The 25,559-nt window shown below is 43.3% G+C and overlaps 2 protein-coding genes across 6 annotated transcripts in view; one reads left to right on the top strand and one right to left on the bottom strand.

The window, feature by feature from the left end:
- Nucleotides 1-25,559, bottom strand: part of NR6A1 (nuclear receptor subfamily 6 group A member 1) — a 195,281-nt gene that overhangs the window by 153,572 nt on the left and 16,150 nt on the right. For all 5 annotated transcript variants that reach the window (XM_058672567.1, XM_004593578.2, XM_004593576.3 and 2 more), the window contains exon 2: nucleotides 16,664-16,705. In XM_058672567.1, the coding sequence (XP_058528550.1) occupies nucleotides 16,664-16,705 (42 nt within the window). The remainder of the gene's footprint in view (nucleotides 1-16,663; nucleotides 16,706-25,559) is intronic.
- Nucleotides 12,606-13,115, top strand: LOC101517509 (non-histone chromosomal protein HMG-17-like). The gene has a single exon (XM_036496546.2). It carries the CDS (start codon nucleotides 12,701-12,703, stop codon nucleotides 12,956-12,958), a length of 258 nt encoding a protein of 85 aa, XP_036352439.1. The 5' UTR covers nucleotides 12,606-12,700; the 3' UTR covers nucleotides 12,959-13,115.

Raw genomic sequence — 25,559 nt, 5'->3', positions numbered from 1 at the left:
GGTACTTAACCCAATTTCAAGCATTGCCTAATTTCTGCATTTTTCTGACCACAATTCTCTTCCATTCCAGACCCAACATATAACTCCTAATCAACCTATCCCTCTCAATTTTCTCTACCTGTTCAACAGGCTAGCCCTCAAATATCACATTTCATGGTCTGGTTCTTCAGTCTCCATGGGGCCTGTTCCCTGACTGAAGCTATCACACCAGGGGACTCAGAAAAACAGAGCTGGTAATGTCACATTTCAGATGAAGTCTCCACCTGCAACACTGGCATTCCAGTTGTCCCACGTCTGCTCCAGTACCTGCCTACACATCTATGAAAGCAGGGAACACTGGGCCAAGAGGATCTCTGGGCTCCTGGCTGCAGATCGGCGCAGCTCTGGCCGTTGCGGCCACTTGGGGAATGAATCATCGAACGGAAGATATTTCTCTCTGTCTCTCCTCTTCTCTGTATATATCTGACTTTGCATTAAAAATAATAAATGGATCTTTATTTTTAAAAAACTCACAAGAAGCCTTTCTTTTAATTTTCACAACCTCGTAAAAATTTTACCCACAGTTTACTGGAATCTCACATTCCCTTAACTTGCTTTTTCCTTCACTTGCTGTTTTAAACAATTCTTTGGGAAATTCCATTCTTAAATTTTCCTTTTTATAAGAAAACCCACATCTTAGCCTGCAAAAGTCATGACTGGACTCAAGAGGGATGGAGCTCAGAACCAGGAGACAACACACACACAGTCACCCCCTGCCGCATCCTGGGAGGCAAGTCCCAGCTCTTCCAAGAGTAGATCACTCTTGTTCCAAAATCCCCAAAATTCAGACAACACTGCATAAATGTTCTGCTCTGTTGCCTTATACTTCCAGCCTCATCACTTAACGTCTCCAATATGCAAAGAAAAATCAGTGGGTATCTATTGAGTAAGTCTTGACATTTTGACAGAGGAAAAAGCAAACTGGGTTCCCATGGATTTGATTTTATGGCTTTCAAGAAGATGTAAAGGTCTAACTCCCTTCTCTCAGATTTTGAATCCCACCTGTGCTGCTTTTCAGAAAATCTTGCTTTTTCATTGTTTTCTGACAAGATTTGCAAGCACTGAATACTTGCTCCTACAGTCTAAAAACCCTCACTCAGTCTTGGCTGACGGCTCTTTGCTCTTCATTTAGGGCCTGTTGCCACCTTGTGGATTAAGTGGGAATACACACCAATCACTACTACAAAAGCTCCTCTGCCCAAAAACCAACTTGGGATGGAAATGGTCTATTATCCTGACAGAATTTTAATTGTAAGGGTGCAAGCATTTAGGAAAACTTGCACTTTATACTTTGGATCTGTGTATCCCATTACATGTAAATCATACCTCATATTTTAAAAGATAAAAAGACATGGGCTTTAGGATCACACTGGATTCAGCTCTGTCACTTACCATCTGTGTGACCTTAGCTAAATGAAACTGTCAGTTTCCTAGAGCTGCTGGAAGAGTAAATGAGACAGTATTTCAAAGTCATCAGCACACAATAAATGTTCCTAAGCATCAACAACAACAACAACAAAAAAAAGATCTGAAAGCCCTCTGTACTATATCTCAAGAAAAAAAAAAACACACTAGAATTATTACAATAGCTAACCACTGGGTGATTCACATTAATCATCTCCTTAAAATAATACCAGCAAGGATTACTACTGTGCAATGGACAAAGAAATTGAGTTTCATGATTGCCTATGACCATTCAGCAAAACAGTGGCAAAGCCAGGACATTAACTTTGATTATGCACCACTCTATCAGCGTCAGCAATTAACCTTGCAACTGCCAAGACAGCCCAACTCACATAACAAATTACTAAAGGTTACTTTCATGCTCAGCATACTGGCTTCGGAAAGGAAAAAGAAAGCAAACTGACAGCTGATGAACCAATGCGAGAAAGGTTGCTAAGTAGAGAGCGCAAGGACTGCTCAGGCTTCTCGCCCAGTCTTGTGTTTCAAGATGGTTGCTCCTCCTGAAGGACTCCCCTTGCTCTGAGCAATCAGAAGACAGAATTCTGAAAACAAAATCGGCTCTGGAGCCAGGGTTGTGGCAGAGCAGCTAATGTTAGTACCTGTGACTCGAGCAGCCTGTATCACAGAGCACTAGCTGAGTCTGCTGCTCTGCTTCCAAACCAGCTCCCTGTTAATATGCCTGGGAAAACGGGGGAGGAAGGTCCACATGTTTAGGTCCCTCTCACAGATCTAGCAGGCTACGGGCTTCAGTCTGGCCCAGCCCAAGTCATTACAGTCACTTGGGGAGTCAACCAGAGGATGGAAAATAACTCTCCGTCCCTCCTACTCTCTTTCTGCATCTCTCTCCCCTCCGACCCACCAACTCCTGCTCCCATCATTAAGCCTTTTTAATGTCTTAAAAAAAAAATAAATTCGTTCTGCACCTTAAATGTCGACAAATATCTTGTTAGAGTTACAAGCCAGTCTAGATTATCCTAAAATCTGCCAAGATCAGCAAAATTATACTTCAACACAACAAATGACTAAATACTAAAATGAAATAGACACGAGACAGCTGAATGGTACCTTATAGCCATTTTAAGGTATATAGCAGCCGGTCCTGAATATAAACTAAAATTGAAATGTCAATGAGCTAATCATAGGTTGTGGTTAGGACTTGCTTTTTTTTTTCTTTTTTTTTTAACATACTGGTTACTCACAACCATGTCAATTCCATAATATTGCAAACTGCTGTTGATGTTATATTGGGACTCTTAATTGACTGGGATGATATTCTACCAGCTCTAACTTCGGACCAGAAATGGTCTCCCCAAGAAACTGTTCAACCCATCTGGACAATAAGTAGCTGGACTCTATGCTTGGTATATGTTTGCAAGGAAAGAATCTTGATTGAATTTGAACTATAATACTGCATCAAGGTGGAGGAATCCACCAGGGGGGAGGGGAGGGGGAGGGGTGGGGGGATTCCCAGAGCCTATGAAACTGTCACATAATGCAAAATAATTAATAAAAAAAAATAAATTCTTTCTCTTAATAGATCATTATTTAGAAAAAATTAAATGTAGATAATAAAAGTTCCTTGATAATCCCATTTTCCCAGAAATACTATTAACCTTTTAAGTCCCGAAGTTTTCAGTTTCGCAAATAACTCAATGACAGTAACACTTATAAGTTATATATATCTCAAAATTACTTTGTATATTTACTGCTTAATTTAAGTCTTTCTAGGTGTTATTTATAAAATAATGGGACAATGAGTTTAAAAGTTCAGTATATCTTCTTTTGGACTAAAACACTGCCTCCTCCTTAACAATCTACATTATTTCACTGCAGGGGTAACCACAATCCATTTAACTACCTCATTCAACTTTTGATAGGTCTCCAATCTTTTTATTATTAGAGTATCTGTGAATATATATTTTGTATAACTATCTCTATTAAGAATAAATTTGTAGGGGCCAGTGCTATGGTACAGCTTGCTAATCCTCCACCTGCAGCACAGACATCCACACGGGCACTCATTCAAGTCCCAGCCAACCTGCTTCTAGTCCAGTTCCCTGCTAATGGCCCAGCCAGCAAAGCAGCAAAGGATGGCTTAAGTCCTTGAGTTCCTGTATGAACGTGGGAGACCCGAAATAAGCCCGTGCCTTTCAAATGGCTCAGCTCCAGCCTTTGCAGCCATTTTGGGAGCGAACCAGAGGATGCAAGATCTTTCTGTCTCTCCTCTGTAAATCTGCCTTTCCAATAAAAATAAATGAATCCTAAAAAGACTAGTCCTACTTGACCAAGCTGCAGCCCCCCTAAGAGGGTATGAGGACCCATTTGGGACTAAACTGCTCCATTCTTAATTATCTAAGGACACTTTCAAACATCAAATTTGTAAAACTACATGCTACCTTGAAGAAGCAGGCTTTAATCTAGAGTGCTCCCGATGCATCTGCCTAACAGCAGATTTTCTCTTCAGTAAAAAAGGAGACAAATTGGGCCCGGCGGCGTGGCCTAGTGGCTAAAGTCCTCACCTTGAAAGCCCCGGGATCCCATATGGGCGCCGGTTCTAATCCCGGCAGCTCCACTTCCCATCCAGCTCCCTGCTTGTGGCCTGAGAAAGCAGTCGAGGACGGCCCAATGCATTGGGACCCTGCACCCACGTGGGAGACCTGGAAGAGGTTCCAGGTTCCCGGCTTCGGATCGGCGCGCACTGGCCCGTTGCGGCTCACTTGGGAAGTGAATCATCGGATGGAAGATCTTCCTCTCTGTCTCTCCTCCTCTGTGTATATCTGGCTGTAATAAAATGAATAAATCTTTAAAAAAAAAAAAGAGACAAATTGCCCACATACTTCACGTACCCAATTTAAGCAACCACTTTTGGCTTTTTTTCTTTTTCTCTCTCTGATGTCAAAATACTTTAACACTGCTCCTATAGAGAGCACACTGCAACCGGCTCCCTAGCCTCCAAATTTCTTCTCATTCCTTTTTGGTCATCCATTACAAATCTCTAGTCTTGGGTGTTCAAGCATTCCCTGCACCCACCAGAGATAAGGACAAGAGGCACCATGACTATCCAAGGACCCAAAAACTCCCTTTGAACGCAACTATCTTCTCATCAACTGTAAACAAGTGCTAACCTCTTGGCTCCAAAGCAGTCCCCAACAGGAAAGAGGGACGGAGGTCAAGGAGATGAGATCAGCCAGGATCTTGAGCCCTCCCCTCCAACTACACCCTCCCCTGCAATGCTGTTCAAAAGAATCCTTATCAGAAGGGAACTCCAGCAAACGGCCACTCTCCGGAGTCCAGAGGTAGCAGTGATGCAGCCGTGGAGGCACACTCCCAGAACTTCTGTCAACACAGAACAGCTGAACTACTAACAAAATGCCATGGAGTAAAGGGGACATTGAGAGGCAAAATGAGCAAGATGCATGAATTTGTATTAATTTGCTTGACAAAGAAACTATCTGATAAACAGTTGAATAAATGACATAATGTTATAAATATAAATGTTATAAATAAATAAATATAAATGTTATAAAATATTACACTACCTTAAACTACCTGCATCACAGAGTGGTCAGAATCGAGGAAGTTAGTTGTAAAAACGACTCAATGATTGGGGAAGGATAAAGAGACAATCTGTGTTAAATGGACCAGTATTAAAGCTAAACTTGAAAATTCAACCACTGATGATGTAACTCTTCTCCCACCTTCTGAATAAGTGTAGGCTACAAAATGTAACAAAAGCTTGATAGGCAGTCATTTCCTTTCCTTCCCTGATGACTAAAATTCAGCCTTAAATTCATTCTCTGCAGACAACATCTGAATTTATGAATGACTCTCTGAGAACCAGGAGTGCTCCTATAAATACCTGAGAGAATACACTGGAATTTTGGAGAGGATCTTTGGAGTACTTTGAAGGGAAATGCACATTTCTCGTTTGTACCTAGAAAGATTCCACAAAGTCTCCTTTAGATCCCAAGATACTTGACAACTGAACTCAAAGTCTGATTGAGCCTGTGACACCAGGCTGTCTTTTTTTTAAAAAAAAAACTACATTTATTTCATTTTATGGCAGTTTCATAGGCTCTGGGATTCCTCCAAACCCTGCCCCAACATTGAATTCATCCACACTGTTACAGTAGTACAGATCATAACCAGTCACGATTCCTTCATTGAGGGCATGGACCATGTAGAGTCCAGCATCTTATTGTCTAAACTGAACAATTTCATTGGGAAACCATCCCTGGATACCAGGCTGTCTTAATCTGAAGCTCTTTTACCTTGTCTGTTTATCCCATCACCATTCACAATCCCAGTTTGGATAGGTACCTATTTACCAGTATAGCAAAAGAGGTCAAATTGTAATAAAACATTCAAGTCTCTTTTTCTTTGATCTATTTTATTTATGAGACAGAGAGAGAAAGTGAGTATCTCCCATTTGGCTCACTCCCCAAGCCAAGAGGGCCAGCCCAGAGTGGGGGACTAGGAACTCTAAGGTCTCCCCAAATGGGAAGCTAACACTGCTGCCTCCTGGGACACACTACTTTCCATGACACACATTAGGAAAAAGCTGAAATTGGGAGAACTGGAACACAAAGCTGGGCACCAAATAACCCCCCCTTGAGTCTCTTAACATGCTCATCTGTGGAAGGCAAGTGGCTTAGTGGTTAAGATCTCTCTAGCTCAGTTCAGGGAAAAGCCAGGCTGGGCTGGCGAACTAGTTAGTTTGCTGATGCAAACAAAATTAGAGTGGGTAAGGGTTGGTTGGGCTTAGCCGCAGCATCAGCTGGCAGAAGCTGGCACTGGGGGCTAACTCTGTCAAGTCAAACCACAGAACCACCTGGAGAGTGCATGATCCAGGAGTGGGAATGGTCTGGGAGGGCAAATGGAGACTCTATGACGGACTATGTCAATCAGTGGATTCTTCAGAGACCTCATCGTGCTTGGAGTGGCGAGATTGGCAGTGATGCCTAACTGGCGAACTATCAAAACCACCTGAGCAAGAATCTCGGAGCATGCCCCACATCGGGGACCTGGGGCAGGTGGGAGACTGGGTGGGGCTTCTCCCTTAAAATCCTTAAAATTTACCTCAGATATATGAAGGAAATAATATGGAACTCATAGTCTTACCCATTTTCCTGTAGCCCTTGAACTTTTTTACCCTAATTAACTATATAAAGATCGTCAAAAAAAATAATTAGAAAATGGGGGAAAAATGATCTCTCTAAATGGACGAGTTCCCAGCTTCCAGCTTTGACTATCCCTAAAACCACTGCAGATGTTAGGGAAGAAGGTCTGTGGTAGATGAGTGCTCTCCCTCTATCTTTCAAATAAGTAAAATTGACCAAAATAATGCTCATTTACCTAGGTCCTGCAACTTATTTTTTCAAGTCGTAGTCAGCAGGCTGGAAGCATCCCATCTGGGCACCAGTTTGAGTGTCAGCTACTCTACTTCCCATCCAGCTGCCTGCCACATGCCTGAGACAGCAACAGCGGATGGCCCAAATCCTTGGCCCCCTTAAGCAGCTGCGCTTGGCTTAAGACCAACCCAGCTCTGGCCATGGCAACTGTCTGAGGAGTGAACCAGTGGACAGAAGATCTCTGTCTCTCCCTTTCTGCTTTCGATAACTCTGTTTTTCGAATAAATAAATAAATAAATAATCTTTTTTTAAAATCTGAGCAAGAATCTCAAAAATGCAGGGCTTTTAAAATTGTAACATTTTAGAGGATTTTTTTCATCAGATACGTATCCTACCTAGAAGACATCCTTAAAGTACTTAATCTGAGTATTACTTGTTTCAAATAAGAAGAGTTAACTTCTTTTGTCTCCTCTTTAGTTAAATACACGGGCTGAGACGGTCATGAGCAAGCTTTCCCATGCTGCTTATGGAAAGGGGAGCAAACACCCCACCAACCAGATGATAAAGAACATTCCTGGCCAGAATGGTCAACACATATGACCTCTGTTCCTGTGGCTGAACCACGAAGACACTTCCAAAAATTCATGGAAGACCCAATTAAAATATTAGCATATTTTCTGAAACATTTTTAAAAATCCAAGCACAGCTTTTTCAAAATATGTTCTATCCATGAGTTCTGTGTAGATTCTACACATCAATGTAAAGAAGTAACTTATTCCTGTAAACATCTGGAATGACTCATCTTTACATAATTAGGAAACATAGGCTAGTTTAACTAGTGACAACAGCAGACAGAATGAGAAATTAAATCTTATACTATATAGCCTAGAATAGCACACTTAGTAAATGCTTCATATACATAAAGTTTATTTTTAGGTTTTGTTACAAAGGTAGGAACAGAAACATAGATTCTTCAACTGCTGGTTCACATGCCCCAAATACCAACCACAGCCGCCGTGGGGCCAAAGCCACGAACCTGCAACTCCACCAGACCTCCCACATGGGGGCAAGGATCCAAGGACTTCAGCTCTTCTGTACTTCCTCCCAGGCAGGAAACTGGATGAGAAGGACCAACTGGGATATAGGTGAGACAGTCCAACATGGGATCTGAGTGTCCCAAGTGGCAATTCAACCACTGCATCAAACACCTACAGCTTCAGCATCATAAAATAGAAATATGTATTTAATGTTCGCTTTTAATAGATGAGAAAATTAAGGCGGAGAGATAAAATACCTTTTTTCTTTTTTAAAAGAGAGGTCTTTAAGATTTATTTATTTTATTGGAAAGTCAGATTTATACAGAGAAGGAGAGACAGAGAGAAATATCTTCCATCCACTGGTTCACTCCCCAAGTGGCTGCAAAGGGAGGAGCTGAGCTGATCCAAAGCCAGGAGCCAGGAGCTTCTTCTGGGCCCCCCACGCAGTGCAGAATCCCAACGCCTTGAGCTGTCCTCAACTGATTTCCCATGCCATAAGCAGGGAACCAGAAGGCAAGTGGAGCAGCAGAGACACAAACTGGCTCCAGGGATTAGATCCTGGCGCATGCAAGGCAAGGACTTTAGCCAACAGGCTATAGTGACAGGTCCAAGATAAAATAACAAGTATTAACAGAGCTAGTAAATACTGAAGCCACACTAAACACAAGCAATCTTAATCCAGAGTCCACTCTCAATTTAAAAAAGCTTTTGCTTATTTTACATATGCTAAAAAAGTCATTTAAAGTGCAAGCAGAGTACATCTAAACAAACATGTCCATCATCAAATTACATAATATCAAGGGCTGGTGATGCAGAACAGCCTGTGAATCTGGCACCCAATATGGGCACTGGAGAGAGAGGAAGATCCTCTGTCACATGGTTTACTCCCCAAGCAGCTGCAATGGCCGAAATTGAGCCAACCCGAAGGCAGGAGCCAGGAGCTTCCTCCTGGTCTCCCACGCAAGTGCAGGGTCCCAAGGTTTTGGGGCATCTTTGACTGCTTTCCCAGCCCACAAGCAGGGAGCGGGATGGGAAGTGGAGCTGCAGGGATTAGAACCGGCACCCCCATGGGATCCCAGGCACTTTCAAGGCAAGGACTTTAGCCGCTAGGCTATTGCACCAGGCCCCAAAATTCCACTGTTCAAAGCAATCAATCAATCAAATATTGAATAGATAAGCTCAAACACAAAGTAAAAGGACATATTCTCAAATGAGAAACAGCAGTTATTTCTAGCATTATAGACTTGGATTTATCTTTTCCAAGATGAGCACACATTATTTTACTCCCAGTTAAAACAAAAGTAATTATTTCTTCTAATCAAGATCCTTAACTACTGATGAAAAAAACAAACCTAATCTTTTTAACTTCAAGAAGTTATTTTACAATATTCTATGAACATCAGAAAATATGGTCAGCATACATGAGAGACTTATCCTCACTTTAGCAAACTGTATTAAAATGGTATTTTCAATTTGGGTCACTATTTACTCTTGATGTAATTATTCTTAAGATTGCAAGAGGAATTGCAGACCCAAAAATTCATGGAAAAAAAAACCTTGCTGAAATAGATTTAATAAGAGACCCAAGTTTGACAGGGAAGGAAGAACAGCTGGTACTAATCCAACTATTTACCCTTTGACCCTGTATCTGGCCACTAACTGAACAGTGCCAATTGTTTCTGTGTCTTATGTGCTGTTTACAATCCCTGAGAGGCATGACAGGAATGAATAATTCAGCTCAGAAAGTTGACAGCCTTCAGAGGGGAGGCCCCTGTCTGTGAGACAGAAATCAGAGTGCGGAGCGCTGCCCTGCAATCACAGGTCCCTTCACTGCTCCTGTTTTACAGCCTAACTGGCCCCAAACATAAATCAATTATTTCTCCTGTTTTAAGCGACAATGACTTCTATTCTCTACCTTCTCGTGCATCAAATCAGTCCTTGTTCTCTTCTTGGATTTTACAGCTACACGGCAAACACGAGGGCTGAGGAAATAATTTGGGGACCAAGGCGAACTGGGGTTATTTGGCAACAGAAGCACAGAGAGGTTATGATGTCTTGAACTTCTCTTGACCTTTGCCTGCCCTTGGCCCTAGCTTATGCTAATGGGCAGAGTGCAGGGACCCTTCTTGTAGAAATGAACTTAGCCTGAACCTGCACCATCACACCGGACTCCAGAAAGCCCAGGAGCCACAGCAGGCAACTGCCCACAGGCTAACCACGGTGCCATCTGCTCCACCACTCAAAGTCTGCTTAAAAAAAAAAAGCAATATGAGTCTTTTCCCAATTTTTACTTCTAACATATTTGTTGTCCCCAACTTGCTGTCTATATCCACCACCAAGCACAATTAGAAACTAGCAGTGAAGATATTTGCTTTCCAAAATAAGCAAGCTGTGATCAGACTAACTCTGTCACGAACATGGGGAAGGGAGAGGGAGAGCCCAGCAGCCTCCCAATTCCAAAGACAGAACACAGAGAAAATTCAATTAATCTTAATCTAACGTGCAAAAACCACAAATATTAACAAGATATGTTATTTCTTCCCAATCAGAATCCATAGATTTGAGTTTCAAAAATCATAATCAGGGTCTGGTACCACGGCACAGGGGGTTAAGCCACTGGCTACAACGCCAGCATCCCATGTTTGAGCACTGGTTCAGTCCTAGTTGCTCTCTTTCTGATCTAGCTCCCTGCTAATGCACCTGAGAAAGTAACAAAAGATGGCCCCAGGACTTGGGCCTGTCTGGAGCCCCTGGCTCCCCAGTGTTACAGCCCATCTGGGGAGTGAAGCACAGGACCAAAGATCTTCTCGTCCATCCTGTACCTCTGCATTTCATGCCAAAAAACAGGTCTTCTTAAAATCATAATAAACTTACCACGCCATACAGTCCACTGCAAACCTTTCCCAAAAGATTCGTTTTTAAGGACTTATTTATTTGTAAGGTAGTTACAGAGAAGGACAGACATAGAGGTTTTCCATCCACTGGTTCACCCCCAAAATGGCCACAACAGTCAGGGCTCCTCAAGCTAGAAATCAGGAGCCAGGAGTTTGCCCCAGGTCTCCCACACCAATACAGGGGCCCAAGTACCCAGGCCGTTCTCCATTGCTTTCCCAAATGCACCAGCAGAGAGATGAACTGCCAAGTGGAGCTGCTGTGACTCAAACCGGAGACAACGTGGGATGCTGGCTGTGCCATAGAGCAGTCCTTCCATCTCAATCTCATGGTTCCTATCACGTGGTAGGGCTCAACAGAGCCCCAAGGTTGCACAATGAACAAAATCTTGCTTTTGTCGATTTTTTATTCTAAAAATAAAATTCTTATGTACTTTCTCAAAGAAAAAAAAAGTGAAAACAGCGCTGAGCTTCACAAAAATATTACAGGAATTACTGAGACTATGACTCACATATACTACGAATTTTTTTTTAAAACGGGCTTTTTATAGATTCTCATTCTATGTTGCTGTATAAAATTATGTTTCAGTATCTATACATTCTCATGTAATGCAGAGGTCTGCAAACGACATACAGCCAGGAAGCCTGTGGAGAAACAAGAAAGAAGCAAGGTACTTGGTCAAGAAAGAGTAATTCAGCAATAACCTTCATGACAGCACCAGTGGTCTTTTCTCAGATAGTGGACATTTGCTGTTTTCAGCTCTACCAAGTACAAAAAAGAAGGTAAGATGGACTACTGCATACCAAATCTGAAGTCTAAACATGCTTTAAAATACATTTTTGAAGCTCTGCACCATAGCCTAGTGGCTAAAGTCCTAGCCTTGAATGTGCCCAGCATCCCATATGGGTGCCGGTTCTAATCCCAGCAGCTCCATTTCCAATCCAGCTCCCTGCTTGTAGCCTAGGAAAGCAGTGGAGGATGGTCCAAGGCTTTGGGAACATGCACCCATGTGGGAGACCCAGAGGAGGCTCCCGGCTCCTGATTTGGATCAGCTCAGCTCCGGCCATTGTGGCCACTTGGGGAGAGAAACAGTGGATGGAAGATCTTTCTCTTTGTCTCTCCTTCTCTCTGAAAAACTTATTTTCAATAAAAATAAATAAATCTTAAATATATATACACACACACATATATATACACACATATATATTTACATATATATGTTATATATATATATATATATATATAATTACCTGGGCCTGTGGGAGAGACATGCCACAAGCTTCATAAACTAGGGTTTTCACTGTTTGGAATGTCTAATATTTAGCTGTCCGAAAGGTTACAGGGCATTTCAAGGTCCGTCCTACTGTTGAAAAAACACCCCGAACAAAGGAGCATGACAAAAAAATAACTGAATTGACTTCTTCTGCCTAATCAAAGGCCATTTCCAACAGAATGAAAGGGACAAGCTCTATGTTCAACCAGTTATTGCTATGGCGCAACCATACTACTTAAGACAGAGCTGTGAATTTCACAACTTCCAAAAAGGACAAGCCTAATTTCCTAATGTTTGTTCAACATAACGGGGTTTGTTTTCTTTCACAATTAACACTGTTAGCCAAAGAACATGGCTATTTATACCATTAATGCATATATGGGGGAAAACCTGTGGAGAAGGCCCATATCCTGAGAGCTGGTGGTAGCCAAAATGGTCAAAGCGTGAGCGGCATCCAACTCCAACAGTACTGGTGACAGTCAGTCAGTCTTATGGCCCTAAAGAACACTAGGGCCAGGAAAACCATTCTAGAGCATCTCACAGGAGCAGTGTGAAGAAGTGGCGAGGACGACCCCCAGACCGACCTAAGCCCGCGCACTGCCACGTCCCAGCGCCCACGGCCCGCCACTGCCGTCACCACCACCATGCCCAAGAGAAAGGCCAAAGGGGATGCTAAAGGAGATAAGGCCCAGGTGAAGGACCAACCACAGAGAAGATCGGCCAAGCTGTCTGCTAAACCAGCTCCTCCAAAGCCAGAACCCAAGCCTAAAAAGGGAGAGAAGGTACCCAAAGGGAAAAAGGGAAAAGCCGATGCTGGCAAGGATGGAAAAAACCCTGCAGAAAATGGAGATGCCAAAACAGACCAGGCACAGAAAACTGAAGGTGCTGGAGATTCCAAGTGAAGTGTGTGCATTTTTGATAACTGTGTACTTCTGGTAACTGTACAGTTTGAAATACTATTTTATATCAAGTTTTATAAACACGCAGAGTTTTGTTTTACTTTTTTTTTTAAGCTATGTTGTTAGCACACAGAACACTTCATTGTTGTTTGGGGGGAAGGGGCATGGAAGGTGCCCGAAGCTGGGTTGGTATGGTGGGAAAACACCCTCCCCTTGTAGTTTGCAGCAGCTTCCTCCTGGCTTGCGGGGGGCGGGCACACAACCTATGGCATGTAAAATTTAAACTGGGTTTTATGTTTTCTTCCTCCTCCCTGTCTGTGGGACCTGACCCCAAAAATTTATTACCAGCATGACAGGCAATCTGGACTGGAAGGAGACCCCACTGAGCTGGTGTCCCTCAAAAGCGCAAGGATTCCTTCTCTAGATTGTGGATCTTCAGATTGAACATAATGCCATTTTCATTTCCTGATAGCCAGGCTCAGCCTGTGACAAGTTGTTAAACAACATGCTAAATGTGAAGTGTCAACTCTCACTCTCAACTTCCCCTTTTCAGAGCATCGAATGAAGACTTCATTGGGTTTTATAGTCGCTTTGTGATTTTGGGAGTCCATTGAGAAGGGAGTTGAAAGTGGCTGTATACTGGTCACGACTGCCCATGTCCTGCCTGAAATACCATAACTGCTTATGAAAAGAATCTTTAATAAACCTGGATACAGTTTTAAAAAAAGCACCTCACAAATCTTAATCTAAATTAGCATTTGATATTGTGGAATTACAGCAAAATGAGTTCTGTTCAACAGCAGATATACCCACATTCTATTTCTAACAATTATAACCATATCCCAAAATGATGCATGCTACATTTTGAGAACACCGGAAACTCAAAATGATGATCTATACATTCAATGTCTACATAATTCTGAAGAGCATTGTTTTATTAGACTTGAAATAATCATTCCTATACCTCAATCTTAAAAATGTAGACATAAGGGAGGGGTTCGGGCCTTGGGATCAGGGGCAAGTGCCGCTCCTCACAGTGTGGCGGCTGTGGGGGGTGCCCCTGCTGGGTCGGACCCAATGCTGAGGGCTCACGCCAAAGACACTGCCGCAAGGCAGTGAACGAGTCCTTGGCCTCCCCCAGGGCGGCCAGTGCAGCATGTGGTGCCAGGGTTTGCCTGCTGGCCATCCGGCCAGGGAGCTCTGGGGTATTAGTTGTCTGAATCGCTGCTTAGGTAGCTACTTGAGTCAAGGACGCTAAGTCACACTGTCTAAGGCAGAGGCCAGGACAAGTGAGGGACTGAGATAAGCTGAGTCAGAGCAACCACTGGCAGGCGCATGATCTACGTCTAGGAACAGGCCCAGTCGGGGAGGCATGGGGACACTTTAACTGGGTTGAGGTTCCCACCAAGGGGAGCGTGTGCTGGAATGGGCGCTGCATTCTATCTAGGAAACAGTTGTAGTCACCCGAGGCACTAGTGTGGGCTGGGATTGGATGCACCAGGCCAGTTCAGACCCCAACACCATTTGGTGTCATGCAGAACCAGAGGGTAGATGTGGGACTGATTAGGCTGTGTCTCACTCCCCTCTTGAGCCATGCGTGAGCTGTATGTGGGTATGGACGAGCCATGGCCGGGCTGAAACATCCAACAACAAGAACCAGAATGGGGTGAAAGCCAGCCAGAAAAAGCCACTGTTCCTGCTAGGACAGGAGGTGAACTGGGTAGGGTTGGCTCAAGGACCCGCTGGCATGCGCAAAATCTGGCATTGGGAGGGGTTCTGATGGAGGAGCCTGGGCAACTCCTCTGGCAGGACACAGTCCCTGCAGGTTAGCGCAAGAAGCATGATAGGAAACAGCCCAGAATAGCCCATGGAAAGTTTCCCACTGGCACACATTCAGCATGGGTCAGGAGCAGACCAGGCTGAATCAGTTCATGTCACCCACTGGCAAATCCGATCACCAGAACAGAGTGTGGGATGAGCTGGGTTTGGTCGCGACAAAACAAGTACACATTATGGAATGCCAGGGCGTGGTTGCCTATACTGGATATGAATGCAGCATCCAACCAGCACACGTGAGATCCAGGAAGGGAGGGGCAGAACCGGCAGGGGGATTAAGGGGCTGGTCCCCTCGCTGGACAGCTACTCCCGCTGGAGAGCGTGGGCTGGGATAGAGACAGACCAGACTAAGCAAGGCTACATCACCTGTGCGCTACATGTGGAATAGATCAGGGAAAAGCCAGGCTGGGCTGATTATTCCTGCTGGTGCAAGCATAAATTAGAGCGGGTGAGGGATGTATGGGCATAGCCGCAGAAGCTGGCACTGGGGACTAATTCTGTCGAGTCAAATCACAGAACCACATAAAGAGTGCATAAACCGGGACAGAGAGACCTGAGAGGGAAAAAGTGGGTTCCCCTTCTTGGGTCACTATTCCCGTGGGAGGGCATGAAGACTGGGACGGGGACTGGGATGGCTAGATAGAGAGGCACTCAACAACACCCGTGAGGGCTGGATGGTTGAGTTGGTTAGATGGAACTAAGCTTTAATACCCATTGATAAGTACAAGAGCCAAATGGGATGTGGGACAGACTGGTCTTCTGCTACACATACTGGCAAACCAGGGTAGGGGGCGGTCTGGTGGGGGTTATTGTGGGTCGCCCCAACTAGGCTGCAGCTCCCACTGGCTGATGTAAGGGCCGAACCAGACTGGACTGCAACATCCATTGGTTCCAGTGCAACTCGGGACTGAAAACAGAACCAACCCAGCAGTTGCAACCACCAGCTGATCGGGGTGATGGACTGTGCCGGGCCCTGTGCTTGCTAGAACATACAAGAAACTAGTCTGGGAATACCTCAAAGTTTCTTTGGAGATCTCCCCAATCGAACTGCTGGACTCAGAACTCTAATCAAGACAAGAGAGAAGACAGAGCAGATCAATCATTCATCTCAGCTATATGTTGGCAGCGAAATATGGGGCAAACGGAGACTTTATAATGGACCATATCAATCAGTGGACGACCTCATCGAGTGAAACTGGCAGCGATTCATAACCGGAGAACTATTAAAACCACTGGAACACATATCTCAGAGCATGCCCCACATCCGGGACTCGGGGTGGGCGGGAAACCGGGTGGGGCTTCTCCCTCAATATCCCCCTTTACCTCAGATACATGATGGAAACATATGGACATAATAGTATTACCCACTTCCCTATTCCCCTGAACCTTTTTTTTTTCTTTTTCTTTCTTTAACTGTAATTAACTATGTAAAGATTGTCAACAACAATACAATAAAATAGATTAAAAAAAAATGTAGACACAAATGCTTGAGAAATTAAAGTGTGGCATGATTTCCCAATTGGCAAATTTCCAACCCAGGCCAATCTTACTTGAAATCAACTGTCAAAATTACTCAAAACTTTTCAAGAGTACTTGTGAGTAAAGAGCTATACTGTGCAGAAATCAAAGTACAATTCTTGTTGCTGCTCCTTCATAAGAGAATCGGAACTAATAATAACCAAATTTCTAATAAATAAATCACAGCCATTGAATAGACTTAGATGTATAACTGCAAAAAACAAATTCCTCATAATCACAAACTAAAGTAAAATAAAATCTGAAAGTAAAAAAAAAATGTATGACAATGTAAGTTGTACATTTAAAAGCAAACACATACTTATTAATGAATATTAGCTAACACTCAGAACTTACTAGTGCCTGGATCGAGCTCTGCCAAGTCATCCTGACAGAAACCTAAAGAGAAAAAACAACAGGAAAAAAAATTATGATTTGTAAATCACTACACACTGACTCCAAATATGAAAAAACATCAGATACTGAGAAAAGAATTCATCCTCTGGAGTCAAGCTGGGCTGGAATCCAAGGTACAACATTTACCTATTGTATTTTATATTTTAATGAAGAAAACTACACTTATCACAGAGCTGTGAAGATTAGGCAAGAATGATAGCATGTTTAGTAAAATCCTTGGCACACAGAAGAAATCAATGACTAGTAGCAGGAGTAATTATGGGTAAACATGCCAAAATCAGATGCAATGAAAGTCATAGGAGCCAGACATAGGCAACAGTGTTGAAGAGGCCACTGCCGGTCAGGGATTGTAGCGTAATGGGTTAAGCTGCTGCTTGAAACATTTCCATCCCCTTTCAGAGTGCCAGTTCAGGTCCCAGCAACATCCCTTTCAATCCAGCTCCCGAATAATTGTGCCTAGGAGGGCAGCAGAAGACGGCCCAGGTGGCTGGGAATCTGCCAAGCACATGGCTAGAGATCCACAACTGGAGTTCTAAGTCCTAACTTCAGTTTGATCCAGCCCAGGCCAATGTGAGCATTTCAGGAGCAAACCAAAGAATGGAAGGTATCTCTTCCTCCCTCTTTCCCTCTTTCTCTCTGTGTGTGCATGTGAGTGTGTGTGTGTCACTCTCAAAATCATTTTTATTTCAAAATATTTTAAAAACATAAAGACAGGGTTGGGCCCAGTAGCCTAGTGGCTATAGTCCTCGCCTTGAACGCGCCGGGATCCCATATGGGCACTGGTTCTGATCCCAGCAGCTCCACTTCCCATCTAGCTCCCTGCTTGTGGCCTGGGAAAGCAGTTGAGGACAGCCCAAACCTTGGGACCCTGCACCCACAGGGGAGACCTGGAAAAAGTTCCTGGCTCCTGGGTTCGGACTGGCGCAGCACTGGCCGTTGTGGTCACTTGGGGAGTGAATCAACGGACGGAAGATATTTCTCTCTGTCTCTCCTCCTATCTATATATATCTGACTTGGCAATAAAAATAAATATTTAAAAAAAAAACACAAAAATTACTCACATAATACCTGTGATGTTTTACTTAATATTACCAATTCTTCCCTAATTAAAAGCAAAATGTTCAAATAAACTTACAACAAATATCAAATGGAAACTTAAAACAATTTTCATTGATGCAGAAAATGTCACCTGTACTTATAAATGCTTCCATTAATAAGCACATTGTTCATACTGGAAGAGATACAAAGCACATTTCAAACCCCAAAAGCTACATTTGTCTGGCTGGTATGCAGCTATCACAGTGGAGAGAGGAATCAAGCAAAATGATTGGCAAACGCAGCAGGTGCTTAAGCATAACTGATAAAAGTTCTTCTTTCTGGATCAATGCCTACTTTGTCCTATTTGTTTCCTTCTCATACTCAATTTAAGCATTTCCCCAGAAAACTGTGCCTTACACATAAGGTCACCCCTCCAGTCGTAATTACCCATCCACTACCTGGGCTGCTTCCTCAGGGTATTCATCACCATGCAACTGCCTGTTCAGATCTGACTACACTCTGACCATTTCACCGGGGCCAGAACCTGAGCTGCCTTACTCACAGCTGTAATTATCAGCATTCTGAGGAGACAAAAATACACAGATTTAAATCACTGAATTGTACACATGAAAACAGCTGCAATGGTAAATTTTATATTAAGGATATGTTACAACAACAATTAAAAGCTCTGTGCCTCTGTGTCTGTGTACACGCGCATGTGCGGTAATATTGCTGCCTGTAACACCAGCATCCCATATGAGCACTGGTTAGTCTCCATGTTCTATTCCAGACCTAGCTCCCTGCTGTGAGCCTTTGAAGGCAGTGGAAGATGACTCCAATACCTGGGGCCTTGCCATCCACGTGGCAGACTTTGGTTTGACCCAGCCCAGGCCACTGCAGCCACCTGGGGAGTGAGTCGCAGACGGAAGATCTTGTGCATGTTCTCCCTCCATCCATCTATTTTTCTCCCACTCTCATCCTGTAACTTCGCCTTTGAAATAAATAAAATTTTAAAAATTTTAAAAAGATTTTGGCCCAGTGCAGTAGCCTAGCAGGATCCCTTATGGGCACCGGTTCTAATCCCAGCAGCCTCACTTCCCATCCCTGCTTGTGACCTGGGAAAGTAGGTAAGTATGACCCAAAGCCTTGGGATTCCCACACCCACATGGGAGACTCAAAAGAAGCTCCAGGCTCCTGGCTTTGGATCAGCGCAGCTCCGGCCATTGCAGTCACTTGGGGAGTGAATCAGCAGATGGAAGATCTTCCTGTCTCTACTCCTTCTGTATATCTGACTTTCTAACAAAAATAAAACAAATCTTAAAAAAAAAAGATTACAACTATTTAAATTTTTTTAAATAAACTGTATGAAAACCTATAAACAAGCTGCAATGAGGAAGTAATACAGAGTAGTAATATGAACATAAATTTTTATATCAGAACCAAAGCTTGGCATCATCGTTGCTTTACCCTAGGAAGAAAGTGTTCCCTGAATCAGTTTCCTTATTTGCGACTGTAGTGAAGAATTTATGGTATCGTGGCCTGGTGGCTAAGTCCTCGCCTTGATCCCATATGGCCGCTGGTTCTAATCCCGGCAGCTCTACTTCCTCTCTGTCTCTCCTCCTCTCAGTATATCTGACTTTGTAATAAAAATAAAATAAATCTTTAATAAAAAAAAAAAGAATTTATGGTATGATGCACTTAAGCCAAGGTACTGGGTAGTCAGGTGAGTATGAATGAGAAGAGAAGCAGCAGTCATGAGATCAAGTGCATGGGGAGGAGGACGGGCAGGCACCAGGCAAACAAATCCAGGTGAGAGCAAAAGAACGTGTGCCTGTAACGTACACTGAGCAGACCCAGATCGCCCCCTTGTCATCTGATGTACCTGTGGCCTCAGGTAGGGCCACATCAAGGACACCATTAATGGCCATGACCAGTTCCTGGCTTTATCCCATACGCAACAGACACCAAAAATAAGGTTGCACATACAGGAAGCTTTTTAGTCCAACTCCTACTTCAACACAATGGCTCTAAAGTAACAATGTGCAAGGAGTTAAGAAGTAACCACAGAGCTTTGCTGGGATAACCAACATACACATGACGAACCCTTCATTCTAGGAATATCCAGAATCCTAGAAACTCTGGCCTTTTTCAGAGTCCACCTTCTATCCTCTGGTCTCCTTTATGGGTAATTCACGGACTGGTTAGAGGCTAAGAAGATACATGACCCTGTTTTGGTTTTACTGGGTAACAAACATACAGGAGCCAGACCACAGTCTTGTCCTATAGGCAGGTCAAGGGTCTACAAGCTAACTCTAGCTCCAAGCAGATACAAGAACACTTTGCTTTGGATTGGCTTAGCATGAAATTCACATGTGCTTCTTGTCATTCCATACAGTAAGAGGGATGGCACTTGAGCCACTAGCTTTTGTTTCTCATGGGCAAACTGATAAACATTTCAGGAATAAAGAAAAACGCTTTCAAATGCAAAGACACAGCACCGCAAGTGCACACAATAACAGCTGACTGTGGGAGCTTCAACAAATAGCTTCCTTTCTCCATGGACAAATGTCAAGGTCATGTTTTTTTTTTTTTTCAACAACATCATCTTTATTAAGTCCTACTCAGAGTCCCATTCTAGAAAGATTCTAAGGAATCTTTCCCATTCTTTTTTTTTTAATCACCTTTATTTGCTTTAAAAACATAAGACTTCTTGTACAATAAAGCATAAGCATGTTTCATCTACAAAGTCAGAGTATCTTCCTCATAGAACACGCAGGAAGAAAGGAAAAACACACACGGCAAAGCAGTCACAGATTACCTCTAAAATAACTAAGACTTTCGGCCAGAAAAATTAATCTTTTGAAAACAAAAGTATAACAATAACAAAAAGCCATATTTCACACCTGGTCCTAACAGTAAACATTCATAGTACAAAATTATCTGTTAAAATCAAATTCCTATATATTGAAAGTATTAATATCATCAAAATACCCATCGTACTTAAAGCAATTTACAAGCTTATTGCAATCTCAAAATACCAAAGACATTTTTTTCTCATATCTAGAACATTTTTTAACTAGTTTTTCAGATTGACATCATTTCATAACAGCCACATCAATCACAGCATGAATAACAACAGCAACAACGTCAACAACAAATGTTTTAAAAACTGCAACAAAAACAATGCCCTTTTCCTAATGTCATTTTCTTAACATGAAAATTAAGAGGCTAGAAAAAAAAAAAGAGGGGGAGCATATGAAGGGTGGGGAAGCCAAGGATTCTGTTATACAGCCTATTATTCCCACATACTCAGCTTTAATGCCATTTTGAAAACATGTCTATACATCCATACAAACATTAACAATTTCCATCTGATCAACCTACATCACCTTCTCATATAGTTTTACAGGTTTCTATCTTTGCAATTACAGTCCTGAAACCAAACTAAAGACATAAGAGCTACTACCCCCATAAGATTATGACATTTCAATTTTAGAGCATTTTTTAAAAATACATAAAAAGAACATATAGTTCAAGGTTATAGCTATAGAATAAAAAGTAGAAAAAAAACGTATGGGGCTCAGCACAGTAGTCTAGTAGCTGGAGTCCTTGCCTTGCATGCACCAGCTTGTGTCCCTGCAGCTCCACTTCCTGTCCTGCTCTCTGCCTGTGGCCTGGGAGAGCAGTAGAGGCCCAGGGCTCTGAGACCCTGCAGCCATGTGGGTGACCCAGAAAGAGGCTCCAGGCTCATGACTTCAGACCGGTTGGATCAGATCAGCGCCTGCCACTATGGCCACTTGGGTAGTGAATCAGCAGATGGAGGATCTTCCTCTCTGTCTCTCCTCTCTGTATATCTGATTTCCCAATATAAATAAATAAATTTTTAAAGAATTAAACATAAAAAATGTATGAAGCTTGATTAGTCAATAGCATTTCTATGGAAAAATAGAACAGATGTTTCTCAAAAAACTTGACATACTAACAAGTCTGACATTTTTCATTAATAGTTTCTGATTCTCTACAAGAACAACAACAAAACAAGATCGTTAATAACTTCATATCCAATTGAAGTTAAAGGAATGCATGCATGAAAGAAAATGTGCAGGGCCCGGCGGCGTGGCCTAGTGGCTAAACTCCTCGCCTTGAATGCACCGCCGGGATCCCATATGGGCGCCGGTTCTAATCCCGGCAGCTCCACTTCCCATCCAGCTCCCTGCTTGTGGCCTGGGAAAGCAGAGGAGGACGGCCCAAAGCTTTAGGACCCTGCACCTGCGTGGGAGACCTGGAAGAGATTTCTGGTTCCCTGCTTCAGATCGGCGCAACACCAGTCGCTGCAGTCACTTGGGGAGTGAATCATCAGACGGAAGATCTTTGCTCTCTCTCTTCTCCTCTCTGTATATCTGACTTTGTAATAAAAATAAATAAAATCTTAAAAAAAAAAAAAGAAAGAAAATGTGCAAAATATTTTATTAGTTGCCATTCACTGAATCTTTATTATGTGCCAAACATCAGTTTGACACTGCTGGGGTTCTTACTGAAAAGTATTGACTATCATCTTCATATCACAGGTCTAAAGAGATTACTGTGCTCTATTACATGGAAAGAAAAACAAAACATCTGCTCACAGCATGTTGGCTGGGGCCAGAGTTGATACAGTGGGGAAGTTGGTGCCTACAATGCTAATATTCCATACAGGCACCACTTCACGTCTTAGTTGCTTCACTGTCTATCCAGCTCCCTGCTAATGGCCTGGAAAGCCTAACAAGATGTCCCAATTTTTTGAGTGTTTTCTATCCATGTGGGAAACCCATATGTGGCTCCTGATTTTGCCCTGGTCCAGCTCTGAGGAGTATACCAGAGGATGTTTAAAACCAGAACTCTTCCTAGTTCTTTCAAATAAATAAGTAAATCTTATAAAAAAAAAAAAAAAGTGGGGGGACCGGTGTAGTAGCCTAGCCACTAAAGTCCTCACCTTAAGCACTCCAGGATTCCATATGGGTGCTGGTTCGTATCCCAGAGACCCTGCTTCCAATCCAGCTCCCTGCCTGTGGCCTGGGAAAGCAGTCGAGGATGGCCCAAAGCCTTGGGACCCTGCACCCACATGGAAGACTAGGAAGAGCTCCTGGCGCCTAGCTTTGGATTGGCTCAGCTCCGGCCATTGTGGTCACTTGGGGAAATGAATCATCTGACGGAAGACTTCCTTTCTGTCTCTCCTCTCTGTATATTTGACTTTGCAATAAAAATAAATCTTAAAAACAAAAAAGTAACAGATCATTCTGGTTAATAAAACTCTTCCTTTGCATGGTACATGCTTTGCAACAAACGTATGGCGTAATTGCAAGGAGCAAACCCAGGTAGTGTAAACAACAACACAGCCTCAAGAAATACTACTACATCTTAGGGGTGGTGTAGCACCCAGGCTGAGTTACTGCTTGTGATCCTTGCATGATACTGGAATGCCAGTTGTGGCTACTCCACTTCCACATCAGCTCCCCTACTAATGTGCCTGGAAAACAGTAGAAAATGACTCAAGCCCTTGAGTTCCGACCTCCATGTGAGACATCTGGCTAAGTTTCCAGGTTCCTGATTTTGACCTCGCCCAGCCCAACTGTTGCAGGAAGTTGGGAAGTGAACAAGCAGATGGAAGACCTTTCTTCACTGTCACACTACCTTTCAACCAAACGAAAAAATACCACTTAGTTGAATCCATTCTCAAGACTCCTCATAAGAAACCCAAGATGCCCACAGCAGCAGGGATGGAAGAAAATGAAGATGTCTCTGGCCATATCTGTAAAGAATATCTCACAGACCAAGGAACTTGTCTGATAATGGTTGGAAAGCTTTCAAGTCACTTCAGAAAATGTCACACATTATTCTCATCAGATGCTATTATGATGGAATAGAGGAAGCCAGCTTCTTGGGAAACACATTAATGATGAGCAGAGACAATCAAAGTGATATCCCACAGGTGGCAGAATATACTTTTTCTCTTTGAAAACTTCCACATAAAAGGGTACCTTAGGCACACAATAGGCCTTGAAAATGCCTGTTCATTTAGATCAATCCTAATATTCTATTCCTAGAAAAGGGTTATTTGCCAGCTAGCCTGAGAGCTGGGACTAGGTCTCGCTGGGTCAGGCCACAGCATCCAGTGGCACACATGAGAGTCCAGTCTGGGAGCAGGCCTGGTAGTTTAGAGGTCTCCTGGACACCCAGGCCTTTGCATCTGTTGATGTACTTGATAGGTGGGGGGGCGGGGAGGGTGATGAGTGGCGGCCAGGGCTGGACCAGGGTGGATGTTGCACTCACCAGCATGCAGCAGGACCAGGAAGTTGCTAGGCTGGCTGGGATGTTTGTACTTGCTGGCTCATGCAAGAGCTGGGCTTAGGGATGTGTCTGGTGGGAATTCTGGCAGGACTGCTCTGACTAGATCAATGCACACTTCCGCGCACTCAAGTTCACTCTCCAACAGCCAGTGTGAGCCAATCCAAAGCCAGGAGCCAAGAGCTTCTCCCGGGTCTCCCACATGGATGCAGGGTCCCAAGGTCTAGAACCATTCTCTACTGCTTTCCCAGGCTATAAGCAAGCAGCTGATAGGAAGTAGGACAGCTGGGACATGAGCCATGGACCATATGGAACCCCTGCACTTGCAAGGTGAGAAGTTAGCCAGTCCCCAGGGATTATTTCCAAGCACGTGGATTGTGGCTGCTGACCTTTTTCTTCCATTCTACTATTATGAAAAATACATTTCAATAAACAAAAAAAATGTTGGGCCCGGCGCCATGGCCTAGCAGCTAAAGTCCTCACCTTGAACGCACCGGGATCCCATATGGGCGCCGGTTCTAATCCCGGCAGCTCCACTACCCGTCTAGCTCCCTGCTCCCTGCTTGTGGCCTGGGAAAGCAGTCGAGGACGACCCAAAGCCTTGGGACCCTGCACCCGCGTGGGAGACCTGAAGAAGCTCCTGGCTCCTGGCTTCGGATCGGCACAGTTGTAGCCATTGTGGCCACTTGAGGAGTGACCTAGTGGATGAGGACCTGTCTCTCCTTCTTTCATAAATCTGATTTGCCTTTCCAATCAACATAAATATATAATTTTTAAATGTCAGTGTATTGTTTAGCTTGAACAATCTATGGCTCATGTAATTTCTGATCAAATTTTGCAGAACTGAAATTGCTTGAGAATTTCCAAGCAATTTAGTAACTCTTGAATTGGCAATCCTTGTTACGTAACATTTTGCTTCTTCTATATCAGTTCCATTCACACAGTTTTATAACTAATTATTTTGCTGTAAGTATGACTCGGTTAGTTTCATTAAGTAAATGTAAAAACTAGGGGGCAACGTCATGGTGTAGCATGCTAGTCATCACCTGCCAGCACTGGGATGCAGTTCCCGTCCCAGCTGCTCCACTTTGGATCCTGATCTCTGCTTGTGGCCTGGAAAAGCAGCCTAAGCCTGACCTCCACACCCCTGGAAGGCTGGGAGGAAGCTCCTGGCTCCCAGCTAGCCATCAGCTCAGCTCTAGCCATTTCAGCCATTTCAGCCATTTGGGGAGTGAACCAACAAATATAGGATCTCTCTGTACTTCTCTCTGTAAAAATGTATTTATCAGTTAAGTAAATCTTTTTTAAAAAATTAAGAAACTCATAGGATTCTGAAATCTCAAGGATCTTTAGATGCACTGAGTATTTGCTCACACCATCGGCTTTACAGCTGTACCCCTCAGAGATTTATCACATGGATAAAACTAGGAAACACACTTTATCTTACCTAGTGACACACAAAAACCTAACTTCC

Source organism: Ochotona princeps, chromosome 14, assembly GCF_030435755.1.
Source record: "Ochotona princeps isolate mOchPri1 chromosome 14, mOchPri1.hap1, whole genome shotgun sequence".
Lineage (NCBI taxonomy): Eukaryota > Metazoa > Chordata > Mammalia > Lagomorpha > Ochotonidae > Ochotona > Ochotona princeps.
This window is presented reverse-complemented; position numbering and strand designations above follow the sequence as displayed.